This window comes from Pseudophryne corroboree, chromosome 2 (genome assembly GCF_028390025.1).
Source record: "Pseudophryne corroboree isolate aPseCor3 chromosome 2, aPseCor3.hap2, whole genome shotgun sequence".
Lineage (NCBI taxonomy): Eukaryota > Metazoa > Chordata > Amphibia > Anura > Myobatrachidae > Pseudophryne > Pseudophryne corroboree.
Genome location: NC_086445.1, coordinates 652,031,268 through 652,057,225, shown reverse-complemented (window position 1 = coordinate 652,057,225; position 25,958 = coordinate 652,031,268). Strand labels below are relative to the sequence as shown.

General features: G+C 47.6%; 1 protein-coding gene across 2 annotated transcripts in view; it reads left to right on the top strand.

Moving 5' to 3' along the window:
* TBC1D22B (TBC1 domain family member 22B) overlaps nucleotides 1–25,958 on the top strand; it is a 415,975-nt gene that overhangs the window by 130,093 nt on the left and 259,924 nt on the right. For both annotated transcript variants that reach the window (XM_063955013.1, XM_063955012.1), the window contains one exon: nucleotides 23,928–23,998. In XM_063955013.1, coding sequence (XP_063811083.1) covers nucleotides 23,928–23,998 — 71 coding nt within the window. The remainder of the gene's footprint in view (nucleotides 1–23,927; nucleotides 23,999–25,958) is intronic.

The window sequence follows — 25,958 nt, the reverse complement described above, 5'->3', positions numbered from 1 at the left end:
TAACCATAGAGCATATAAAAGACTCAGTCTTATACATGAGAGATGCACAGAGGGAGATCTGCCGGCTGGCATCTAAAATAAGTGCATTGTCCATTTCTGCTAGGAGAGGCTTATGGACTCGGCAGTGGACAGGGGATGCAGATTCAAAAAGGCACATGGAAGTTTTGCCTTATAAGGGTGAGGAGTTATTTGGGGATGGTCTCTCGGACCTAGTTTCCACAGCTACTGCTGGGAAGTCAGCATTTTTACCCCATGTTCCCTCGCAGCCTAAAAAGGCGCCGTTTTATCAGGTACAGTCCTTTTGGACTCAGAAAAACAGGCGTGGAAAAGGCGGGTCCTTTCTGTCCAGAGGCAGAGGTAGGGGAAAAAGGCTGCAACAAACAGCAGGTTCCCAGGAGCAAAAGTCCTCCCCCGCTTCTTCCAAGTCCGCCGCATGACGGTGGGGCTCCACAGGCGGAGCCAGGTACGGTGGGGGGCCGCCTCAAAAATTTCAGCGATCAGTGGGCTCGCTCACAGGTGGATCCCTGGATCCTGCAAATAGTATCTCAAGGGTACAAACTGGAATTCGAGGCGTCTCCACCCCACCGGTTCCTAAAATCTGCCTTGCCGATTACTCCTTCAGACAGGGAGGCTGTGCTAGCGGCAATTCACAAGCTGTATTCCCAGCAGGTGATAATCAAGGTGCCCCTACTTCAACAAGGACGGGGTTACTATTCCACACTGTTTGTGGTACCGAAACCGGACGGTTCGGTGAGACCCATTTTAAATTTGAAATCCTTGAACACATACATAAAAAGATTCAAGTTCAAGATGGAATCGCTCAGGGCGGTTATTGCAAGCCTGGACGAGGGGGATTACATGGTATCCCTGGACATCAAGGATGCTTACCTGCATGTCCCCATTTACTATCCTCACCAGGAGTACCTCAGATTTGTGGTACAGGATTGCCATTACCAATTCCAGACGCTGCCGTTTGGACTCTCCACGGCACCGAGGGTGTTTACCAAGGTAATGGCGGAAATGATGATACTCCTTCGAAGAAAGGGAGTTTTAATTATCCCGTACTTGGACGATCTCCTAATAAAGGCGAGATCCAAGGAGCAGTAATTGGTGGGAGTAGCACTATCTCAGGAGGTGCTACACCAGCACGGTTGGATTCTGAATATTCCAAAATCACAGCTGGTTCCGACGACACGTCTACTGTTCCTGGGTATGATTCTGGATACAGTCCAGAAAAAAGTGTTTCTCCCGGAGGAGAAAGCCAAGGAGCGGTCATCTCTAGTCAGAGACCTCCTGAAACCAAAACAGGTATCAGTGCATCACTGCACGCGGGTCCTGGGAAAGATGGTGGCTTCTTACGAAGCAATTCCTTTCGGCAGGTTCCATGTCAGAATCTTTCAGTGGGACCTGTTGGACCCATGGTCCGGATCGCATCTTCAGATGCATCGCCTAATAACCCTGTCTCCAAGAACCAGGGTGTGTCTGCTGTGGTGGCTGCAGAGTGCTCATCTTCTAGAGGGCCGCAGATTCGGCATACAGGACTGGGTCCTGGTGACCACGGATGCCAGCCTTCGAGTCTGGGGGGCAGTCACACAGGGAAGAAACTTCCAAGGACTATGGTCGAGTCAGGAGACTTCCCTACACATAAATATTCTGGAACTAAGGGCCATTTACAATGCCCTAAGTCAGGCAAAATCCCTGCTTCTACACTAGCCGGTACTGATCCAGTCAGACAATATCACGGCAGTCGCCCATGTAAATCGACAGGGCGGCACAAGAAGCAGGATGGCAATGGCAGAAGCCACAAGGATTCTCCGATGGGCGGAAAATCACGTACTAGCACTGTCAGCAGTGTTCATTCCGGGAGTGGACAACTGGGAAGCAGACTTTCTCAGCAGGCACGACCTCCACCCGGGAGAGTGGGGACTTCATCCAGAAGTCTTCACGCTGATTGTAAATCGATGGGAACGGCCACAGGTGGACATGATGGCGTCCCGCCTAAACAAAAAACTAGAGAGATATTGCGCCAGGTCAAGGGACCCTCAGGCGATAGCTGTGGACGCTCTAGTGACACCGTGGGTGTACCAGTCAGTTTATGTGTTCCCTCCTCTGCCTCTCATACCAAGGGTACTGAGAATAATAAGAAAACGAGGAGTAAGAACAATACTCGTGGTTCCGGATTGGCCAAGTCGAGCGTGGTACCCGGAACTTCAAGAGATGATCTCAGAGGACCCATGGCCTCTGCCGCTCAGACAGGACCTGCTGCAGCAGGGGCCCTGTCTGTTCCAAGACTTACCGCGGCTGCGTTTGACGGCATGGCGGTTGAACGCCGGATCCTGAAGGAAAAGGGCATTCCGGAGGAAGTCATTCCTACGCTGATTAAAGCCAGGAAAGATGTAACTGCAAAGCATTATCACCGCATATGGCGGAAATATGTTGCTTGGTGTGAGGCCAAAAAGGCCCCAACAGAGGAATTTCAACTAGGTCGATTTCTGCATTTCCTACAAGCAGGAGGGACTATGGGCCTGAAATTAGGCTCCATTAAGGTACAGATCTCGGCTCTGTCGATTTTCTTCCAGAAAGAACTAGCTTCACTACCTGAAGTTCAGACGTTTGTGAAAGGAGTGCTGCATATTCAGCCCCCGTTTGTGCCTCCAGTGGCACCTTGGGATCTCAACGTGGTGTTGAGTTTCTTAAAATCACATTGGTTTGAGCCACTTAAAACCGTGGATCTAAAATATCTCACGTGGAAAGTGGTCATGTTATTGGCCTTGGCTTCAGCCAGGCGTGTGTCAGAATTGGCAGCTTTGTCATGTAAAGGCCCTTATCTGATTTTCCATATGGATAGGGCGGAATTGAGGACTCATCCTCAGTTTCTCCCTAAGGTGGTATCAGCTTTTCACTTGAACCAACCTATTGTGGTGCCTGCGGCTACTAGGGACTTGCAGGATTCCAAGTTACTGGACGTAGTCAGGGCCTTGAAAATTTATGTTTCCTGGACGGTTAGAGTCGGGAAAACTGACTCGCTATTTATCCTGTATGCACCCAACAAACTGGGTGCTCCTGCTTCTAAGCAGACTATTGCTCGCTGGATTTGTAGCACAATTCAGCTGGCGCATTCTGCGGCTGGACTGCCGCATCCTAAATCAGTAAAAGCCCATTCCACAAGGAAGGTGGGCTCATCTTGGGCGGCTGCCCGAGGGGTCTCGGCTGTACAACTTTGCCGAGCTGCTACTTGGTCAGGGGCAAACACGTTTGCAAAATTCTACAAATTTGATACCCTGGCTGAGGAGGACCTTGAGTTCTCTCATTCGGTGCTGCAGAGTCATCCGCACTCTCCCGCCCGTTTGGGAGCTTTGGTATAATACCCATGGTCCTTTCGGAGTTCCCAACATCCACTAGTACGTCAGGGAAAATAAGATTTTACTCACCGGTAAATCTATTTCTCGTAGTCCGTAGTGGATGCTGGGCGCCCATCCCAAGTGCGGATTGTCTGCAATACTTGTACATAGTTATTGTTAACTAAAGGGTTATTGTTGAGCCATCTGTTGAGAGGCTCAGTTGTTTTCATACTGTTAAACTGGGTATAGTATCACGAGTTATACGGTGTGATTGGTGTGGCTGGTAGGAGTCTTACCCGGTATTCAAAATCCTTCCTTATTATGTCAGCTCGTCCGGGCACAGTGTCCTAACTGAGGCTTGGAGGAGGGTCATAGTGGGAGGAGCCAGTGCACACCAGGTGACCTAAAAGCTTTCTTTAGTTGTGCCCAGTCTCCTGCGGAGCCGCTATTCCCCATGGTCCTTTCGGAGTTCCCAGCATCCACTACGGACTACGAGAAATAGATTTACCGGTGAGTAAAATCTTATATATATTATATTATATTATATTATAATATAATTTTTTTTTTTTTTTTTTTCTTAAGTTGACACTTCATCAAAGAAACTGAAACCTACCATTGTTTCTGAAAGATACCATTGATGGTGGTTAAATGCCTTTTTGTCTACCGTTCAACTTCTTTGTTTGGATACTCACAGTGCATGTAACAATGTGAGGTCATTCCTTTGGAGCTGCAGTTGGTGATGAGCTCTGGAACCAGTATCTCACATGAATGGCAGTAATGAACATACAAACTAACTGCAGATGATGCCAAACTTTGGGCCTAATTCAGATCTGATCGCTGGGCTGCGTTTTTTTGCTGCCCTGCGATCACATAGTCGCTGCCTACTGGGGGAGGGTTAAATCGCTGTGCAAGTGTGTGATCGCATGTGTAGCAGAGCTGCACAAACTGATTCTGTGCAATCTCTGCGCAGCCCAGAACTTACTCTTTGTGTGCGATTGATTCCTGCTGATCGGGGCCGGAGCTGATGTCACACACCCTCCCTGAAACCACCTGAGCCTGCCTGCGTTTTTCCGGACACTCCTGGAAAACGGTCAATTGCCACCCACAAGCGGCCTCTTTCTGTCAATAACCTTGCGAATGCCCGTGCGTTCGGATTTTTCACATAATCCCGTCGCTAGGCGCCGATGCCTGTTGCTGTTGTGCGCCGTGCCGGCACATTGCGGATAGATATATATATATATATATATATATAGATATGGATATATATATATATATATATATATATATATATATATATATATATATATATATATATATATATATATAGATATGGAGATATATATATATATATATATATATATATATATATATATATATACTGCAGAAGGCGGCGGCACTCAAGCAGGCTCACAACTTAGATTGAAAAAGCGGTGGTTTTATTCCGACATGTTTCGGGGGAACTCCCCGTCCTCAGGGCTTAACAAGCAAAACCAGACCACTACACATCATTATATACCCACCAAACATCAAATGACATTAACATACAAGACTATACTCACCTGTGTCCCGGCGCCAAACGTCCGCGCTGACCACCCGCAACACGCCGGAGTCCACCAACAGTGACATCATCAAAGAGCGTCACGTCGCCAAGACAACTAGACGCTCACCTTCCATCCCAGCCGGAAGTGTTCCTTCGCGTCACCGGGCGCAGCGCAGCCCGATTGGTCCGTGGCACAGGGTAGTATCCATGACAACCTAAGCGTGCAAACGAGGAAAATAAACAAAAGAAATACTGTGTAAATGCGCATATAAGCAACATAAGAACAAAAACAATTAAAAACAACAGTATGAAACTGGGACAATAATCCCTTGCATCCACAATCAGTTAGGGCAATGTTAAAGTATGAAAACATATAATAAATAGCACTACCTAATCAAAAAGAATGGGAATCCTAAATTTAACATTGTAGTCCCAAATTCTCGTTGAGACCTCCTGGAGACAATGTGCCTAAGGAATGGATCCAGCGAGCCTCCCTTTGTAGTAGGGTCCTACCTCTATCACCCCCCCTAAGGGAAACCGGCACATGATCAATTAATATGGCTCTGATGCTTGCCACTCCATGTTTTGCAACTAAACAATGGCGCGCAAAGGGCTGTTCACTATTCCCTTTTTCATGTGCCTTCTTGATGGCACTTCTATGGAGAGCCATGCGTTCGCGAAACTGTCTTATAGTCTTGCCCACGTAAGCAAGGCCACATGGACAAGATAGTAGATAAACCACATGGGTGGAGGTGCATGTGAGTCGATGTTTAATATTAAATTTCCTACCTGTCAGAGGATGATTGAATGATGCACCTGTAATTAATGTATTACAGGTAGCACATCCTAAACATCTAAAGCAGCCCATTTTAGACCTAAGGAAATGTTTTTCCTGTTGTTTGGTAAGGTTGGTCACATCTAATTTGACCACGTGGTCAGCAATATTCCTACCCCTAGTGTAACTGGGCATCAAGGACGTGTGGGCTAAAGAAGATAGAGCAGGATCGCTCTGGACCATTGGCCACAGCTGTTTTGCTCGTTTGGTCCTGACATCTGATACAACTGTATATTTATTAACCCATGGCAACCTACTTCTAGTGGACGTCTGCACCCTAGGCCTAGGGCATAATGCTGTTTCCCGAGGGATATCCATAGCTCGCTGACGTGCCTGCTGTAGAGCTTTAATAGGATAACCCCTCTCCGCGAATTTTATGAGCATGGCTTCCATAGCTTTGTCTGTTTCAACTGGATCAGTTGTGATACGGCGTACACGCAAGAACTGCGAAAAAGGCAAGCCTCTGCGTAAGGCTGGCGGGTGGTGGCTCTGATAACTCATCAGTGTGTTACGGTCTGTGCTTTTAACATAAAGGGAAGTGACCAATTGTCCATCACTCAACGTGATGGTGACATCCAGGTAATTGATAGTTTTAGCATCAATTACATAAGTAAACTGGACCACATGTTGTGTGGCATTGTGTACCTCCCACACAGAGCTTAATTGGTCCCTTGTACCCCGCCACAGCACCAGCAGGTCATCAATGTAACGTCGGTACAAGACGACCGCCGGGGCTATGGCGGGATCCATAGAGAACATCTTCAATTCCACCTGGTACATGAACGCATTTGCGTACGATGGGGCCACGGCGGACCCCATCGCACAACCAGCGGTCTGTAACCAAATCTTACCGTTAAATATGAAATAGTTGCATCTAAGGATGCGATTCAGAAGTGATAAGAAAAAGGACACATCTGGGCCTTTATAGGCCTCATTGTCCTGAATCAGTAGACGAACCGCCTCCACACCTGCATCATGTGGGATGCAAGTGTAGAGGCTGGTTACATCAGCACTACAAAGCAGTGTGCCATCCGGCACTGTGCCCAATTGTCGCATTTGGAGTAACAAATCGGTGGTGTCCCTCAAGTATGAGGGAAGGGCCTGTACACAGGGGTTAAGAAAAGAATCTAAATAAACTGATACTGGGTGGTATAAGGACCCCCTGGCAGACACAATAGGGCGGCCAGGGGGGTTCACTAGACTTTTGTGAACCTTTGGTACTGTATAGAACAGTGGTACCCGCGGGTGTTCAACCTGTAAACTTTGACAAACTTGTTTAGTAATCAAACCCTGATCCAAAGAGACTTTAAGAAAAGTGTCAAGATCTAACTTGTAACTTCGGGTGGGGTCCATAGTTAGGCGCATATAGGTGTTGGAGTCGCCAAGTTGTCGCTCACACTCAAGGACATAATCAGTGAGATCCTGTATCACTATGGACCCCCCCTTTGTCAGCTTTGCGAATCACTATATCTGTGCGTAAAGAGAGTCCATGCAGGGCCTCAGATTCAAGTTTAGACAAATTAGAGAAGAAGTCTCTTCCGGGACAGGATGGAATCACAGTCTCCAACATCCTAGTAAACGTGCGGATCGTGGGGTTGAGACTAGGAGGGTCAAATTGTGACCGAGGGGTTATCCTTTGAAGTTGTGGCGGAATGCCCTGTCCACTGATAGTCTCCTCTTGTTCCCCTTTATTATTGAAATATTCCCGTCTCCGAAGGGTTCTACCCATCCTTTGAACTTCCACCTTACTTTCCAGGGCATCTGGGAGAGTGGTGGGAACAAAGGACAGACCTTTAGATAAAGTCCGGTACTCAATGTCAGTCAAAGGTGTTGTAGACAAGTTGAACACAGTCTCTTTTAATTTCTTGGGGGCTTCGGAGCGTATGCGTCTTTGGTTCTGCCCCGCCCTCCGCGTCCTCGCCCTCGTCCTGCGCCTGGTGTGCGAGTGGCCTGTCCTTGTATTCCCCGAGGATGTTGTCCTAAAGGGAATTGTCCCTCTGATGTACTGGTCCTGCCAGACGCTGCCTCCGAATCACTGGCCGAAGTACTCGTTCCATCCCGTGATTCACGCCATCTGCGTGCTGTTTGGCGTCGGTTTGGTCCTCGGGAGTCATGTGTGGCGCGCGTTCCATTCAACCAGGGATATACCTGTCGCTGTTGGTAATCCCTCTGGACTGTGATGAGTTTCTCTTTTTTGAAGCGCACTAGGTCCTGTCTATATTGATCGACTTGATTGTTAAGTCTGGTCATCCAATCTGTTTGGGTATCAAGTTGGAGTGTGGGTTTATGCTCACCCTCAAATGCTAGGAGCTGCTCCCTGATGTTATTGAGCTCTCTGGTGGATTCCTCCACTACTAGCAATATGAGGTCCATCGAGCATTTGTTAAGGATTGCCACCCATCTACGGCAAAATGAGGTGTTAAATCGGCCTATAGTGGGTGTATTGCGAATCCTAAACCCACGTGGGATCATATTACTCCTATAGTAATCAGACAGGCTTATTCCATGGTACGTAAAGTCAACTTCCTTTTGTTTCATTCTCAGCCATTTTCTATATAGCTCATCATTGGTGTTTTTCACTGTGTCATCAGCAAGTCGCCTATCCACCAAGATGGCTCGGGCCTCCACGTCCGAGAAACTCAGACGTTCACTAGCATCACGCTGAATCAAGTCCAGGGCACTATCAACCTCAGAGTTGATATCAGTCATAATTAACACCACAGGTAGCCGTCGTAATAAGTGTAGGCTGATTTAAAAATCAAAACATAAAAAATCAAAAATCACCCTAAGGTGTCAGCCTCAAACTTGATGATGGATGCAAACAATAAATGCTCTGGAGAAAAACTTTGTCCTGTAGGAAATTGTCTTTGAGTAAATGCAAAGGGAGGGTGCCTTGGAAAAAGACAGGGTACTTCTGACAAAAGCCGTGTCCCTAGTCTTCCATACGGGGGATACTGCAGTCCCGGCACTCACTCACCCACAAAGACTCTTGCTGCGGTGCCTTCCTAGGGGACCAAGGCTGATCCTCAATATGTACTGCAGAAGGCGGCGGCACTCAAGCAGGCTCACAACTTAGATTGAAAAAGCGGTGGTTTTATTCCGACATGTTTCGGGGGAACTCCCCGTCCTCAGGGCTTAACAAGCAAAACCAGACCACTACACATCATTATATACCCACCAAACATCAAATGACATTAACATACAAGACTATACTCACCTGTGTCCCGGCGCCAAACGTCCGCGCTGACCACCCGCAACACGCCGGAGTCCACCAACAGTGACATCATCAAAGAGCGTCACGTCGCCAAGACAACTAGACGCTCACCTTCCATCCCAGCCGGAAGTGTTCCTTCGCGTCACCGGGCGCAGCGCAGCCCGATTGGTCCGTGGCACAGGGTAGTATCCATGACAACCTAAGCGTGCAAACGAGGAAAATAAACAAAAGAAATACTGTGTAAATGCGCATATAAGCAACATAAGAACAAAAACAATTAAAAACAACAGTATGAAACTGGGACAATAATCCCTTGCATCCACAATCAGTTAGGGCAATGTTAAAGTATGAAACAACATATAATAAATAGCACTACCTAATCAAAAAGAATGGGAATCCTAAAGGTAACATTGTAGTCCCAAATTCTCGTTGAGACCTCCTGGAGACAATGTGCCTAAGGAATGGATCCAGCGAGCCTCCCTTTGTAGTAGGGTCCTACCTCTATCACCCCCCCTAGGGGAACCGGCACATGATCAATTAATATGGCTCTGATGCTTGCCACTCCATGTTTTGCAACTAAACAATGGCGCGCAAAGGGCTGTTCACTATTCCCTTTTTCATGTGCCTTCTTGATGGCACTTCTATGGAGAGCCATGCGTTCGCGAAACTGTCTTATAGTCTTGCCCACGTAAGCAAGGCCACATGGACAAGATAGTAGATAAACCACATGGGTGGAGGTGCATGTGAGTCGATGTTTAATATTAAATTTCCTACCTGTCAGAGGATGATTGAATGATGCACCTGTAATTAATGTATTACAGGTAGCACATCCTAAACATCTAAAGCAGCCCATTTTAGACCTAAGGAAATGTTTTTCCTGTTGTTTGGTAAGGTTGGTCACATCTAATTTGACCACGTGGTCAGCAATATTCCTACCCCTAGTGTAACTGGGCATCAAGGACGTGTGGGCTAAAGAAGATAGAGCAGGATCGCTCTGGACCATTGGCCACAGCTGTTTTGCTCGTTTGGTCCTGACATCTGATACAACTGTATATTTATTAACCCATGGCAACCTACTTCTAGTGGACGTCTGCACCCTAGGCCTAGGGCATAATGCTGTTTCCCGAGGGATATCCATAGCTCGCTGACGTGCCTGCTGTAGAGCTTTAATAGGATAACCCCTCTCCGCGAATTTTATGAGCATGGCTTCCATAGCTTTGTCTGTTTCAACTGGATCAGTTGTGATACGGCGTACACGCAAGAACTGCGAAAAAGGCAAGCCTCTGCGTAAGGCTGGCGGGTGGTGGCTCTGATAACTCATCAGTGTGTTACGGTCTGTGCTTTTAACATAAAGGGAAGTGACCAATTGTCCATCACTCAACGTGATGGTGACATCCAGGTAATTGATAGTTTTAGCATCAATTACATAAGTAAACTGGACCACATGTTGTGTGGCATTGTGTACCTCCCACACAGAGCTTAATTGGTCCCTTGTACCCCGCCACAGCACCAGCAGGTCATCAATGTAACGTCGGTACAAGACGACCGCCGGGGCTATGGCGGGATCCATAGAGAACATCTTCAATTCCACCTGGTACATGAACGCATTTGCGTACGATGGGGCCACGGCGGACCCCATCGCACAACCAGCGGTCTGTAACCAAATCTTACCGTTAAATATGAAATAGTTGCATCTAAGGATGCGATTCAGAAGTGATAAGAAAAAGGACACATCTGGGCCTTTATAGGCCTCATTGTCCTGAATCAGTAGACGAACCGCCTCCACCCATGTGGTTTATCTACTATCTTGTCCATGTGGCCTTGCTTACGTGGGCAAGACTATAAGACAGTTTCGCGAACGCATGGCTCTCCATAGAAGTGCCATCAAGAAGGCACATGAAAAAGGGAATAGTGAACAGCCCTTTGCGCGCCATTGTTTAGTTGCAAAACATGGAGTGGCAAGCATCAGAGCCATATTAATTGATCATGTGCCGGTTTCCCTTAGGGGGGGTGATAGAGGTAGGACCCTACTACAAAGGGAGGCTCGCTGGATCCATTCCTTAGGCACATTGTCTCCAGGAGGTCTCAACGAGAATTTGGGACTACAATGTTACCTTTAGGATTCCCATTCTTTTTGATTAGGTAGTGCTATTTATTATATGTTGTTTCATACTTTAACATTGCCCTAACTGATTGTGGATGCAAGGGATTATTGTCCCAGTTTCATACTGTTGTTTTTAATTGTTTTTGTTCTCATGTTGCTTATATGCGCATTTACACAGTATTTCTTTTGTTTATTTTCCTCGTTTGCACGCTTAGGTTGTCATGGATACTACCCTGTGCCACGGACCAATCGGGCTGCGCTGCGCCCGGTGACGCGAAGGAACACTTCCGGCTGGGATGGAAGGTGAGCGTCTAGTTGTCTTGGCGACGTGACGCTCTTTGATGATGTCACTGTTGGTGGACTCCGGCGTGTTGCGGGTGGTCAGCGCGGACGTTTGGCGCCGGGACACAGGTGAGTATAGTCTTGTATGTTAATGTCATTTGATGTTTGGTGGGTATATAATGATGTGTAGTGGTCTGGTTTTGCTTGTTAAGCCCTGAGGACGGGGAGTTCCCCCGAAACATGTCGGAATAAAACCACCGCTTTTTCAATCTAAGTTGTGAGCCTGCTTGAGTGCCGCCGCCTTCTGCAGTACATATTGAGGATCAGCCTTGGTCCCCTAGGAAGGCACCGCAGCAAGAGTCTTTGTGGGTGAGTGAGTGCCGGGACTGCAGTATCCCCCGTATGGAAGACTAGGGACACGGCTTTTGTCAGAAGTACCCTGTCTTTTTCCAAGGCACCCTCCCTTTGCATTTACTCAAAGACAATTTCCTACAGGACAAAGTTTTTCTCCAGAGCATTTATTGTTTGCATCCATCATCAAGTTTGAGGCTGACACCTTAGGGTGATTTTTGATTTTTTATGTTTTGATTTTTAAATCAGCCTACACTTATTACGACGGCTACCTGTGGTGTTAATTATGACTGATATCAACTCTGAGGTTGATAGTGCCCTGGACTTGATTCAGCGTGATGCTAGTGAACGTCTGAGTTTCTCGGACGTGGAGGCCCGAGCCATCTTGGTGGATAGGCGACTTGCTGATGACACAGTGAAAAACACCAATGATGAGCTATATAGAAAATGGCTGAGAATGAAACAAAAGGAAGTTGACTTTACGTACCATGGAATAAGCCTGTCTGATTACTATAGGAGTAATATGATCCCACGTGGGTTTAGGATTCGCAATACACCCACTATAGGCCGATTTAACACCTCATTTTGCCGTAGATGGGTGGCAATCCTTAACAAATGCTCGATGGACCTCATATTGCTAGTAGTGGAGGAATCCACCAGAGAGCTCAATAACATCAGGGAGCAGCTCCTAGCATTTGAGGGTGAGCATAAACCCACACTCCAACTTGATACCCAAACAGATTGGATGACCAGACTTAACAATCAAGTCGATCAATATAGACAGGACCTAGTGCGCTTCAAAAAAGAGAAACTCATCACAGTCCAGAGGGATTACCAACAGCGACAGGTATATCCCTGGTTGAATGGAACGCGCGCCACACATGACTCCCGAGGACCAAACCGACGCCAAACAGCACGCAGATGGCGTGAATCACGGGATGGAACGAGTACTTCGGCCAGTGATTCGGAGGCAGCGTCTGGCAGGACCAGTACATCAGAGGGACAATTCCCTTTAGGACAACATCCTCGGGGAATACAAGGACAGGCCACTCGCACACCAGGCGCAGGACGAGGGCGAGGACGCGGAGGGCGGGGCAGAACCAAAGACGCATACGCTCCGAAGCCCCCAAGAAATTAAAAGAGACTGTGTTCAACTTGTCTACAACACCTTTGACTGACATTGAGTACCGGACTTTATCTAAAGGTCTGTCCTTTGTTCCCACCACTCTCCCAGATGCCCTGGAAAGTAAGGTGGAAGTTCAAAGGATGGGTAGAACCCTTCGGAGACGGGAATATTTCAATAATAAAGGGGAACAAGAGGAGACTATCAGTGGACAGGGCATTCCGCCACAACTTCAAAGGATAACCCCTCGGTCACAATTTGACCCTCCTAGTCTCAACCCCACGATCCGCACGTTTACTAGGATGTTGGAGACTGTGATTCCATCCTGTCCCGGAAGAGACTTCTTCTCTAATTTGTCTAAACTTGAATCTGAGGCCCTGCATGGACTCTCTTTACGCACAGATATAGTGATTCGCAAAGCTGACAAGGGGGGGTCCATAGTGATACAGGATCTCACTGATTATGTCCTTGAGTGTGAGCGACAACTTGGCGACTCCAACACCTATATGCGCCTAACTATGGACCCCACCCGAAGTTACAAGTTAGATCTTGACACTTTTCTTAAAGTCTCTTTGGATCAGGGTTTGATTACTAAACAAGTTTGTCAAAGTTTACAGGTTGAACACCCGCGGGTACCACTGTTCTATACAGTACCAAAGGTTCACAAAAGTCTAGTGAACCCCCCTGGCCGCCCTATTGTGTCTGCCAGGGGGTCCTTATACCACCCAGTATCAGTTTATTTAGATTCTTTTCTTAACCCCTGTGTACAGGCCCTTCCCTCATACTTGAGGGACACCACCGATTTGTTACTCCAAATGCGACAATTGGGCACAGTGCCGGATGGCACACTGCTTTGTAGTGCTGATGTAACCAGCCTCTACACTTGCATCCCACATGATGCAGGTGTGGAGGCGGTTCGTCTACTGATTCAGGACAATGAGGCCTATAAAGGCCCAGATGTGTCCTTTTTCTTATCACTTCTGAATCGCATCCTTAGATGCAACTATTTCATATTTAACGGTAAGATTTGGTTACAGACCGCTGGTTGTGCGATGGGGTCCGCCGTGGCCCCATCGTACGCAAATGCGTTCATGTACCAGGTGGAATTGAAGATGTTCTCTATGGATCCCGCCATAGCCCCGGCGGTCGTCTTGTACCGACGTTACATTGATGACCTGCTGGTGCTGTGGCGGGGTACAAGGGACCAATTAAGCTCTGTGTGGGAGGTACACAATGCCACACAACATGTGGTCCAGTTTACTTATGTAATTGATGCTAAAACTATCAATTACCTGGATGTCACCATCACGTTGAGTGATGGACAATTGGTCACTTCCCTTTATGTTAAAAGCACAGACCGTAACACACTGATGAGTTATCAGAGCCACCACCCGCCAGCCTTACGCAGAGGCTTGCCTTTTTCGCAGTTCTTGCGTGTACGCCGTATCACAACTGATCCAGTTGAAACAGACAAAGCTATGGAAGCCATGCTCATAAAATTCGCGGAGAGGGGTTATCCTATTAAAGCTCTACAGCAGGCACGTCAGCGAGCTATGGATATCCCTCGGGAAACAGCATTATGCCCTAGGCCTAGGGTGCAGACGTCCACTAGAAGTAGGTTGCCATGGGTTAATAAATATACAGTTGTATCAGATGTCAGGACCAAACGAGCAAAACAGCTGTGGCCAATGGTCCAGAGCGATCCTGCTCTATCTTCTTTAGCCCACACGTCCTTGATGCCCAGTTACACTAGGGGTAGGAATATTGCTGACCACGTGGTCAAATTAGATGTGACCAACCTTACCAAACAACAGGAAAAACATTTCCTTAGGTCTAAAATGGGCTGCTTTAGATGTTTAGGATGTGCTACCTGTAATACATTAATTACAGGTGCATCATTCAATCATCCTCTGACAGGTAGGAAATTTAATATTAAACATCGACTCACATGCACCTCCACCCATGTGGTTTATCTACTATCTTGTCCATGTGGCCTTGCTTACGTGGGCAAGACTATAAGACAGTTTCGCGAACGCATGGCTCTCCATAGAAGTGCCATCAAGAAGGCACATGAAAAAGGGAATAGTGAACAGCCCTTTGCGCGCCATTGTTTAGTTGCAAAACATGGAGTGGCAAGCATCAGAGCCATATTAATTGATCATGTGCCGGTTTCCCTTAGGGGGGGTGATAGAGGTAGGACCCTACTACAAAGGGAGGCTCGCTGGATCCATTCCTTAGGCACATTGTCTCCAGGAGGTCTCAACGAGAATTTGGGACTACAATGTTACCTTTAGGATTCCCATTCTTTTTGATTAGGTAGTGCTATTTATTATATGTTGTTTCATACTTTAACATTGCCCTAACTGATTGTGGATGCAAGGGATTATTGTCCCAGTTTCATACTGTTGTTTTTAATTGTTTTTGTTCTTATGTTGCTTATATGCGCATTTACACAGTATTTCTTTTGTTTATTTTCCTCGTTTGCACGCTTAGGTTGTCATGGATACTACCCTGTGCCACGGACCAATCGGGCTGCGCTGCGCCCGGTGACGCGAAGGAACACTTCCGGCTGGGATGGAAGGTGAGCGTCTAGTTGTCTTGGCGACGTGACGCTCTTTGATGATGTCACTGTTGGTGGACTCCGGCGTGTTGCGGGTGGTCAGCGCGGACGTTTGGCGCCGGGACACAGGTGAGTATAGTCTTGTATGTTAATGTCATTTGATGTTTGGTGGGTATATAATGATGTGTAGTGGTCTGGTTTTGCTTGTTAAGCCCTGAGGACGGGGAGTTCCCCCGAAACATGTCGGAATAAAACCACCGCTTTTTCAATCTAAGTTGTGAGCCTGCTTGAGTGCCGCCGCCTTCTGCAGTACATATTGAGGATCAGCCTTGGTCCCCTAGGAAGGCACCGCAGCAAGAGTCTTTGTGGGTGAGTGAGTGCCGGGACTGCAGTATCCCCTATATATATATATATATATATGTATATGTACACACGCATTTCGGATCTGATCTCCCGCTGTGCGAAAACGCACAGCCGTGATGAGATCTGAATTAGTCCCGTTGTCACTGTACAATATCCCGTGAGTCTTCCATGACTTGCTGAACCCTGGCTGCTATGGATTGATAATGTCGATTATCTTTACAGGAATAAAAGCTATACCTTAAACACACCATCAATACACTTTAAACCTTTAGCCGCTGCGGCCGCTATACTTAGTTCACACTCTACGCACCTTTTACGCTATTTGCGGACAGAGTCCCGTACAGTGTACGGACTTTGCGTACACACACCGCGCTGACGGTACAAAGTACTCTCCGCGCGTACACACCCAGAGATACACTTAAAACCTTCTACAGCAATGCAATGCAATTTCAATAATAATACACTTTAAACCTTAGCAGGGCAATGAGCACACGACACCAATTGTGATTAACCGCTGGGTTCCGACACCACAGTGGATTATTTTTTAAAGGGGGTTTACAATACAAATTATATACTACAATACAGACAATATATATAACAGAATAATGGCTACAGTCAATGTACATACGTGAGAATATTCGCGTGCGCTTCCTGGTCCTGTCCTCCGTAATCAAATAGATAACGTTGTGAGTCTTGTGGCTGGCCGGCCTGCAGCAGGCTTTATTTATACAAGTCTTCCAAAAGCAATACAATGGATACTGTAATCCCTTTGTCCATTGGACACAGGGATGCACCTTTACAGTACAGGAGAGGTCATAGGTTGATTTGAAAAGGTAGGCGATGTCTTTCTCAACTGCTCTTGTGGGTGATCTCCTCTGGATTCCCGCTGCATACATAATATACAGTAAATACAGTTTATATCTATATTCTGCTTCTGCACATAATTATCCCGCAGGAACATGCGATCTTCCGCAGACCAACACCGGAATGTTTCCCTTAAAATACCCTACAGCTGGATACCAAATACCACCTTATAACCTTAGTCTGTCCCCTCTTATCCTGTAAAGGTGAATCCCTTTGTTCTGCAACCATATAAACAGCTATAACTTTCTGATGTGGTGCAAGGAGACTATGTGTACATTGTGCACTATTTGGATTAAATATGTAATGTGTTCTGATGGCTCTCCATGCGTACACAAACTCTGCCGTAAATACCCATTCGATGCGCAGGTCACGCGGGAGCGACCATACGCAAATTGCGGATATGTGTACGCGTAGTGGGCATGTGTGTGTGTGCAGTTTATACGTGCTGTGTGTTCAATATTTTTTGACTTTGACAGGATTGTACTGGTTGCATCTTTATGGAGTAAATAGCCCTGGCTATCCATTGAGCCCAATGGATAGCTCCAGGAAATATGAAATGTACTCCATGTAGAGCAATGCCGCCCAAGCTAATTATGGTGAGTTCCAATAGCTCACAGTAATTTTCTCTAACGTCCTAAGTGGATGCTGGGGACTCCGTAAGGACCATGGGGAATAGCGGCTCCGCAGGAGACTGGGCACATCTAAAGAAAGCTTTAGGACTAACTGGTGTGCACTGGCTCCTCCCCCTATGACCCTCCTCCAAGCCTCAGTTAGATTTCTGTGCCCGACGAGAAGGGTGCACACTAGGGGCTCTCCTGAGCTTCTTAGTGAAAGTTTTAGTTAGGTTTGTTATTTTCAGTGAGACCTGCTGGCAACAGGCTCACTGCATCGAGGGACTAAGGGGAGAAGAAGCGAACTCACCTGAGTGCAGAGTGGATTGGGCTTCTTGGCTACTGGACATTAGCTCCAGAGGGACGATCACAGGCCCAGCCTGGATGGGTCCCGGAGCCGCGCCGCCGGCCCCCTTACAGAGCCAGAAGAGCGAAGAGGTCCGGAAAAATCGTCGGCAGAAGACGTTCCTGTCTTCAATAAGGTAGCGCACAGCACTGCAGCTGTGCGCCATTGCTCTCAGCACACTTCATACTCCGGTCACTGAGGGTGCAGGGCGCTGGGGGGGGCGCCCTGAGACGCAATAAAACATGATAAAAATACCTTACATGGCAAAAAATACATCACATATAGCTCCTGGGCTATATGGATGCATTTAACCCCTGCCAGAATATACAGAAAAACGGGAGATAAGGCCACCGAAAAGGGGGCGGAGCCTATCTCCTCAGCACACTGGCGCCATTTTCCCTCACAGCTCAGTTGGAGGGAAGCTCCCTGGCTCTTCCCTGCAGTCACTACACTACAGAAAGGGTTAAAAAAAGAGAGGGGGCACTAATTAGGCGCAGTATTAAAACATACAGCAGCTAGAAGGGGAAAAACACTTATATAAGGTTATCCCTGTATATATATATAGCGCTCTGGTGTGTGCTGGCATACTCTCCCTCTGTCTCCCCAAAGGGCTAGTGGGGTCCTGTCCTCTATCAGTTTGTGTCGACATGTATGAGGAGAAAAATGATGTGGAGACGGAGCAGTGTGTCTGTAACAGTGATGTCACCACCTAGGGGGTCGACACCTGAGTGGATGTACTGTTGAAAACTACGTGACAGTGTCAGCTCTGTATAAAAAAACAGTGGTTGACATGAGACAGCCGGCTACTCAGCTTGTGCCTGTCCAGACGTCTCATAGGCCGTCAGGGGCTCTAAAGCGCCCGTTACCTCAGATGGCAGATACAGACGCCGACACGGATACTGACTCCTGTGTCGACGGTGAAGAGACAACCGTGATTTCCAGTAGGGCCACACGTTACATGATTGAGACAATGGAAAATGTTTTATACATTTCTGATAATACGAGTACCACCAAAAAGGGGTATTATGTTCGGTGAGGGAAAAACTACCTGTAGTTTTCCTGAATCTGAGAAATAAAATGAGGTGTGTGATGATGCGTGGGTTTCCCCCCGATAACAATTGATAATTTCTTAAAAAGTATTGGCTGTATACCCTTTCCCGCCAGAGGTTAGGGTGCGTTGGGAAACACCCCCTAGGGGGGATAAGGCGCTCACACGCTTGTAAGAACAAGGGCTCTACCCTCTCATGAGATGGCCGCCCTTAAGGATCCTGCTGATAGAAAGCAGGAGGGTATCCAAAAATGTATTCACACACATACTGGTGTTATACTGCGACCAGCAATCGCCTCAGCCTGGAGCTGCAGTGCTGGGTTGGCATGGTCGGATTCCCTGACTGGAAATATTGATATCCTAGATAAGGATAGTATATTATTGCCTATAGAGCATTTAAAAGATGCATTTCTATATATGCATGATGCACAGCGGAATATTTGCCGACTGGCATCAAGTATAAGTGCGTTGTCCAATTCTACCAGTAAAATGGTCAGGTGATGCGGATTCCAAACGGCATTTGGAAGTATTGCCTTTGAAAGGGGACATTTGGGGTCGGTCTTTTAGACGCCGTATTATCAGGCGCAGTCCTTTGTTGGCAAGCGGACAAAAGGTTCCTCTTTTCTGCTCGTGACAGAGGGAGAGGAAAAAGGCTGAAGAGATTACCCAGTTCCCAGGAACAGAAATCCTTTCCCGCCTCTGCAAAAGCCCTCAGTATGACGCTAGGGCCTTACAAGCTCAGGCACGGTGGGGGCCCGTTCTCAATGAATTTCAGTGCGCAGTGGGCTCACTCGCAAGTAGACCCCTGGATCCTTCAGGTAATATCTCAAGGGTACATATTGAAATTCGAGACGTCTCCCCCTCGCCGTTTCCAAAAGTCGGCTTTACCGACGTCTCCCTCTGACAGGGAGGCAGTTTTGGAAGCCATTCACAAGCTGTATTCCCAGCAGGTGATAATCAAGGTACCCCTCCTGCAACAGGGAACGGGGTATTATTCCACACTATTGTGGTACCGAAGCCAGACGGCCCGGTGAGACCGATTCTAAATCTAAAATCTTTGAACACTTACATACAGAGGTTCAAATTCAAGATTGAGTCACTCAGAGCAGTGATTGCGAACCTGGAAGAAGGGGACTACATGATGTCTCGGGACATCAAGGATGCTTACCTTCATGTCAAAATTTACCCTGCTCACCAAGGGTACCTCAGGTTATGGTACAGAACTGTCACTATCAGTTCAGACGCTGCCGTAGGGATGGTCCACGGCACCCCGGGTCTTTACCAAGGTAATGGCCGAAATGATATCCCTTCGAAGGAAGGGAATTTTAGTTATCCCTTACTTGGACGATTGGATTCTCAATATTGGATTCTCAATATTCCAAAATCGCAGCTGGTTCCGACGACTTGTCTTCTGTTTCCTAGGGATGATCCTGGACACAGTCCAGAAAAAAGGTGTTTCTCCCGGAAGAGAAAGCCAGGGAGTTATCCGAGCTAGTCAGGAACCTCCTAAAACCGAACCAAGTCTCAGTGCATCAATGCACAAGGGTTCTGGGTAAAAATGGTGGCTTCCTACGAAGCAATCCCATTCGTTAGATTCCACGCAAGAACTTTCCAGTGGAACCTACTGGACAAATGGTCCGGGTCGCATTTTCAGATGCATCAGCGGATAACCCTGTCACCAAGGACAAGGGTATCCATCATGTGGTGGTTGCAGAGTGCTCATCTTCTAGAGGGCCGCAGATTCGGCATTCAGGACTGGGTCCTGGTGACCACGGATGCCAGCCTGCGAGGCTGGGGAGCAGTCACACAGGGAAGGAATATCCAGGGCTTAGGGTCAAGCCTGGATACATCACTTCACATAAATATCCTGAAGCTAAGGGCCATTTACAATGCTCTAAGCTTAGCAGGACCTCTGCTTCAAGGTCAGCCGGTGTTGATCCAGTCGGACAACATCATGGCAGTCACCCACGTAAACAGACAGGGTGGCACAAGAAGCAGGAGGGCAATGGCAGAAGCTGCAGGGATTCTTCGCTGGGCGGAAAATCATGTGATAGCACTGTTAACAGTATTCATTCCGGGAGTGGACAACTGGAAAGCAGACTTCCTCAGCACGACCTCCACCCGGGAGAGTGGGGACTTCACCCAGAAGTCGTCCACATGATTAAAAAACTCGACAGGTATTGCGCCAGGTCAAGAGACCCTCAGGCAATAGTTGTAGATGCTCTGGTAACACCGTGGGTGTACCAGTCAGTGTATGTGTTCCCTCCTCTGCCTCTCATACCCAAGGTACTGAGATTGATAAGATGGAGAGGAGAAAGCACTATATTCGTGGCTCCGGATTGGCCAAGAAGGACTTGGTAACCGGAACTTCAAGAGATGCTCACGGAGGATCCGTGGCCTCTACCTCTAAGAAGGGACCTGCTCCAGCAAGGACCCTGTCTGTTCCAAGACTTACCGCGGCTGCGTTTGACGGCATGGCGGTTGAACGCTGGATCCTGAAGGAAAAAAGGCATTCCGGATGAAGTCATCCCTATCCTGATCAAAGCCAGGAAGGATGTAACCGCAAAAACATTATCACCGCAATTGGCGAAAATATGTTGCGTGGTGCGAGGCCAGTAAGGCTCGACGGAGGAAACTCAACTGGGTCGATTCCTACATTTCCTGCAAACAGGAGTGTCTATGGGCCTGAAATTGGGGTCCATTAAGGTTCAAATTTTCGGCCCTGTCAATTTTCTTCCAAAAAGAACTAGCTTCAGTCCCTGAAGTTCAGACGTTTGTAAAAGGGGTACTGCATATACAGCCTCCTTTTGTGCCTCCAGTGGCACTTTGGGATCTCAATGTAGTTTTGGGTTCCAAAAGTCACATTGGTTTGAACCACTTAAATCAGTGGAGTTAAAATATCTCACATGGAAAGTGGTCATGCTGTTGTCCCTGGCCTGGGCCATTCGCGTGTCAGAATTGGCGGCTTTATCCTGAAAAAGCCCTTATCTGATTTTCCATTCGGACAGGGCGGAATTGAGGACTCGTCCTCAGTTTCTCCCCAAGGTGGTTTCAGCGTCTCACCTGAACCAAACTATTGGTGGTGCCTGCGGCTACTAGGGACTTGGAGGCCTCCAAGTTGCTAGACGTTGTCAGTGCCCTGAAAATATATGTTTCCAGGACGGCTGAAGTCAGGAAATCTGACTCGCTGTTTATCCTGTGTGCACCCAACAAGCTGGGTGCTCCTGCTTCTAAGCAGACTATTGCTCGTTGGATTTGTAGTACAATTCAGCTTGCACATTCTGTGGCAGGCCTGCCACAGCCAAAAATCTGTAAATGCCCACTCCACAAGGAAGGTGGGCTCATCTTGGGCGGCTGCCCGAGGGGTCTCGGCTTTACAACTTTGCCGAGCAGCTACTTGGTCAGGAGCAAATACGTTTGTAAAATTCTACAAAATTGATATCCTGGCTGAGGAGGACCTGGAGTTCTCTCATTTGGTGCTGCAGAGTCATCCGCACTCTCCCGCCCGTTTGGGAGCTTTGGTATAATCCCCATGGTCCTTACGGAGTCCCCAGCATCCACTTAGGACGTTAGAGAAAATAAGAATTTACTTACCGATAATTCTATTTCTCATAGTCCGTAGTGGATGCTGGGCGCCCATCCCAAGTGCGGATTGTCTGCAATACTTGTACATAGTTATTGTTACAAAAATCGGGTTATTATTGTTGTGAGCCATCTTTCAGAGGCTCCTCTGTTATCATGCTGTTAACTGGGTTCAGATCACAGGTTATACGGTGTGATTGGTGTGGCTGGTATGAGTCTTACCCGGGATTCAAAATCCTTCCTTATTGTGTACGCTCGTCCGGGCACAGTATCCGAACTGAGGCTTGGAGGAGGGTCATAGGGGGAGGAGCCAGTGCACACCAGTTAGTCCTAAAGCTTTCTTTAGATGTGCCCAGTCTCCTGCGGAGCCGCTATTCCCCATGGTCCTTACGGAGTCCCCAGCATCCACTACGGACTATGAGAAATAGAATTATCGGTAAGTAAATTCTTATTTATCTCTTGGTTGGAATTTCTCTAAATGAGCAACTGCAAACTTAATGAGGTTGTCTTTCCAGGCAGCTGATGTCTTTTTTCATCTTCAATTGCTGTGCTGAATGAAGCTTGATCGATTCTAGGCCAAAAGTCTAGAAAGTGGACGAAAAGCTCTATGTTTGGAGATTTAGAAACATCATGGATACCGAAGACCTTTTCCAGCATTATTTCAGAGAGTCGTGTCAACAAGCCAAATTTACTGTAGTAGCTGTCGGCCAATCTCGGACTCCAGCAGCACACATACTCCACCTTTCACTCCAGTGTTAGATGCTGTGGTATCAAAACATAGCCCTTGGATGTTGTCCTGCAATCCCCACTCATCTATCCCCACTCACCTATGGTTTCCATCATAGCCTTAGCCATAGTTTTTGCAGTTCCATCCTGAAGTTTCGGAACTGAGAACAGCTTTATTACATTCGGTCTTGAAACCAGAATAGGTAGGGAGCCTGTCAACCCGTTCTCGGCCAGGACCTGGACCAGTGAGATCATCCGTGATCTTGCCATCCCAGTGAAGAATCAGCGGTGCATTTGGTTGAAACGTGGCTTTCATCTCACTTGTGAAAGCTTCTCGTGCTTTTGGTTACAGCTCGTGTAATGTGTCATTAAACTAGTACTTTGTGATTTGTTGGTATTGCTTATTCTTTTAGGCAGATATAATCATTTATATGCTCCTTGCTGTAAGTCTCCTGTCTAGCCTGACTTTTGGTAATGTCTTTCTTTATCAACACACCTACAGTATGTAATGTTCATTCTAGCACCCTGAACCTGTGACAACCCTTGCAGTTTCTCTTTCCTGCCTGGCGTGTCGCTCTCTGCTCAGCGCTTAGGTGCAGACCAGAGTGTGCTAGAAGCACCAGAGCAGAGAACGTCACACCAGGCAGGAAAGAGGAACTGCACGGGTTGTGACATGTGCAGGGTGCTAGAATGTACACTAAATATGCTGCTTATTGTTGCCAGACAAGAGAGATCCACCACACCATGGGTCTGATTCAGAAATGGACACTAAGCATTAGTGTTGCAGCAGTTACTGCAAAATAATGGACTTTCTAATGAGACACCAACCAGCTGCAGCTGTAATCTGTCATGGTGGAAACAAAGTTGCAAAACTGAGTGGCTATTGGCCACACCAGTGGCACATCTGTTGCATTCAAAACATTTAAAAATGTTTTAAATAACAATTTGTCAATGAATAATGATGCATATTTGTGTATGAGCTAAACCACAGAGCAGGAGAATTTGTACCGGTTACTGAAACACGTATGTCTTTACAGATGAACTAAGGAAGTGTAGCTGGCCTGGGATTCCTCGAGACGTGCGACCCACTACATGGAGACTTTTATCGGTAAGATTAAATTTATGTTACAATTTTGATATTAATGTTTGTAACTATTAGTTCCGGGGCGTATCATTAGAGGAGGGGGCCCGTGTGCAGTTTCCATCTGTGCCTCCTCCCCTCCTCTCTAGTCCACAGCACTAACATTAGTAGACTCTGGCTCTGTGCCAGAGTCTACTATGCGCAGGTCTACGTGTAAATGGCACGGCGACCATTTTCCTGCTGATATCCTTACTGCGCACGTGTGAAACACCGGGAAAATGGACGCAGTGCCATTTTTTTCAGTTTTTTTGCAGCAAGGTATAGATGAGAACTGGGTACAGCGTGTGCTGTGTTTGCCCAGATACACCACTAATTAGTCCTCTGGAATCACGTTAAGCTTGCTACATCATGAGGGTCAATTGAGTTAGTGCTGAATTATCTCACCCTGTTTTAAAGACCTTTGTTATAAAGCAGTTACTGCTTCTTTTTTTTTTTTTTTTTTTTTTAATTTCTTTTCCTCATATTTTGGACTCTTGAAATCTTTTTGAAACAAATCTTTTTTTTCTCTTACGTCCTAGAGGATGCTGGGGTCCACATTAGTACCATGGGGTATAGATGGGTCCACTAGGAGCCATTGGCACTTTAAGAGTTTGAGTGTGTGGGCTGGCTCCTCCCTCTATGCCCCTCCTACCAGACTCAGTTTAGAAAATGTGCCCGGAGGAGCCGGTCACAGCTAGGGGAGCTCCATAGGAGTTTTTCTAGTTTTATTAGAGTTAGGCACAGGGAGGCTGCTGGCAACAGCCTCACTGCTTCGTGGGACTAGGGAAGGGGAGTAGTGTCCAATCCTGAGAGGTTAATGGCCACCATCTCCGCTGACAGGACACTGAGCTCCTGAGGGTGATGATCGATAGCCGCCCCAGGCGACCGCTCACTCCGGCAGCATGCCGCCACCTCCTAACAGAGCCAGAAGATTCAGATGGCAAGTAAGTCACCGGCGCCTCGACAAGCGGGGAGCCGGTGTGAAGATGGCGGCAACAGGGTAGGAGCGCAGTACTAACTGCGCTCCGGAGGATCAGCGGTACATCAGTGCAGCGTCAGGAGGGGCGCCCTTAGCCAGCAACAAAATACCCAACACTGGTCACTACTGGGCTTTCAGAGACCTTGGTAATGCGGATTGCTACAAAATCTCCGGCCAGTATAAAATTCAAAAGTGCGGGAAGACGCGCCATCAGCAAGGGGGCGGAGCTTCTCAGCGCGGATCCAGCGGCGTTCAGCGCCATTTTCCTCCCTGCAGTTCCAGTGACAGAGACGCTGACAGGGGAGTGCTGTCCCTCCACACGGCTCCAGCTACCATGTGCGGTACCAGGGGGTTGCAGAAGGAGGGGGAGGAAGTGTATATTACTGTGTAGTCGATTAGGTACACAGTCAGCTCCAGGTATTTCTCCTTACGTCCTAGAGGATGCAGGGGACACTTCAAGAACCATGGGGTATAGATGGGATCTGCAGGAGACATGGGCACATTAAGACTTTAAAAGGGGTCTGAACTGGCTCCTCCCTCTATGCCCCTCCTCCAAACTCCAGTTTAGAATCTGTGCCCAGTGAGACTGGTTGCACACTGGGGAGCTCTCCAGAGTTTCTCAGAAAAAGACTTATGTTAGGTTTATTATTTTCAGGGAGAACTGCTGGCAACAGTCTCCCTGCATCGTGGGACTTAGGGGAGAGAAGCAGACCTACTTCTGTGAGTTTCAAGGCTCTGCTTCTTAGGCTACAGGACACCATTAGCTCCTGAGGGTCTGAACGCTAGATACGCCTAGATGCTCGTTCCCGGAGCCCGCCGTCACCCCCCTTGCAGAGCCAGAAGTCAGGAAACGGGTGAGTAGAAGATGATCAGAAGGCTTCAGTGACTGCTTTGAGGTGCCGCGCTGCGCGCCATGCTCCCGCACACAGCAGTACTGCGGGGCGCGGGGGCGCCCTGGGCAGCATGTAA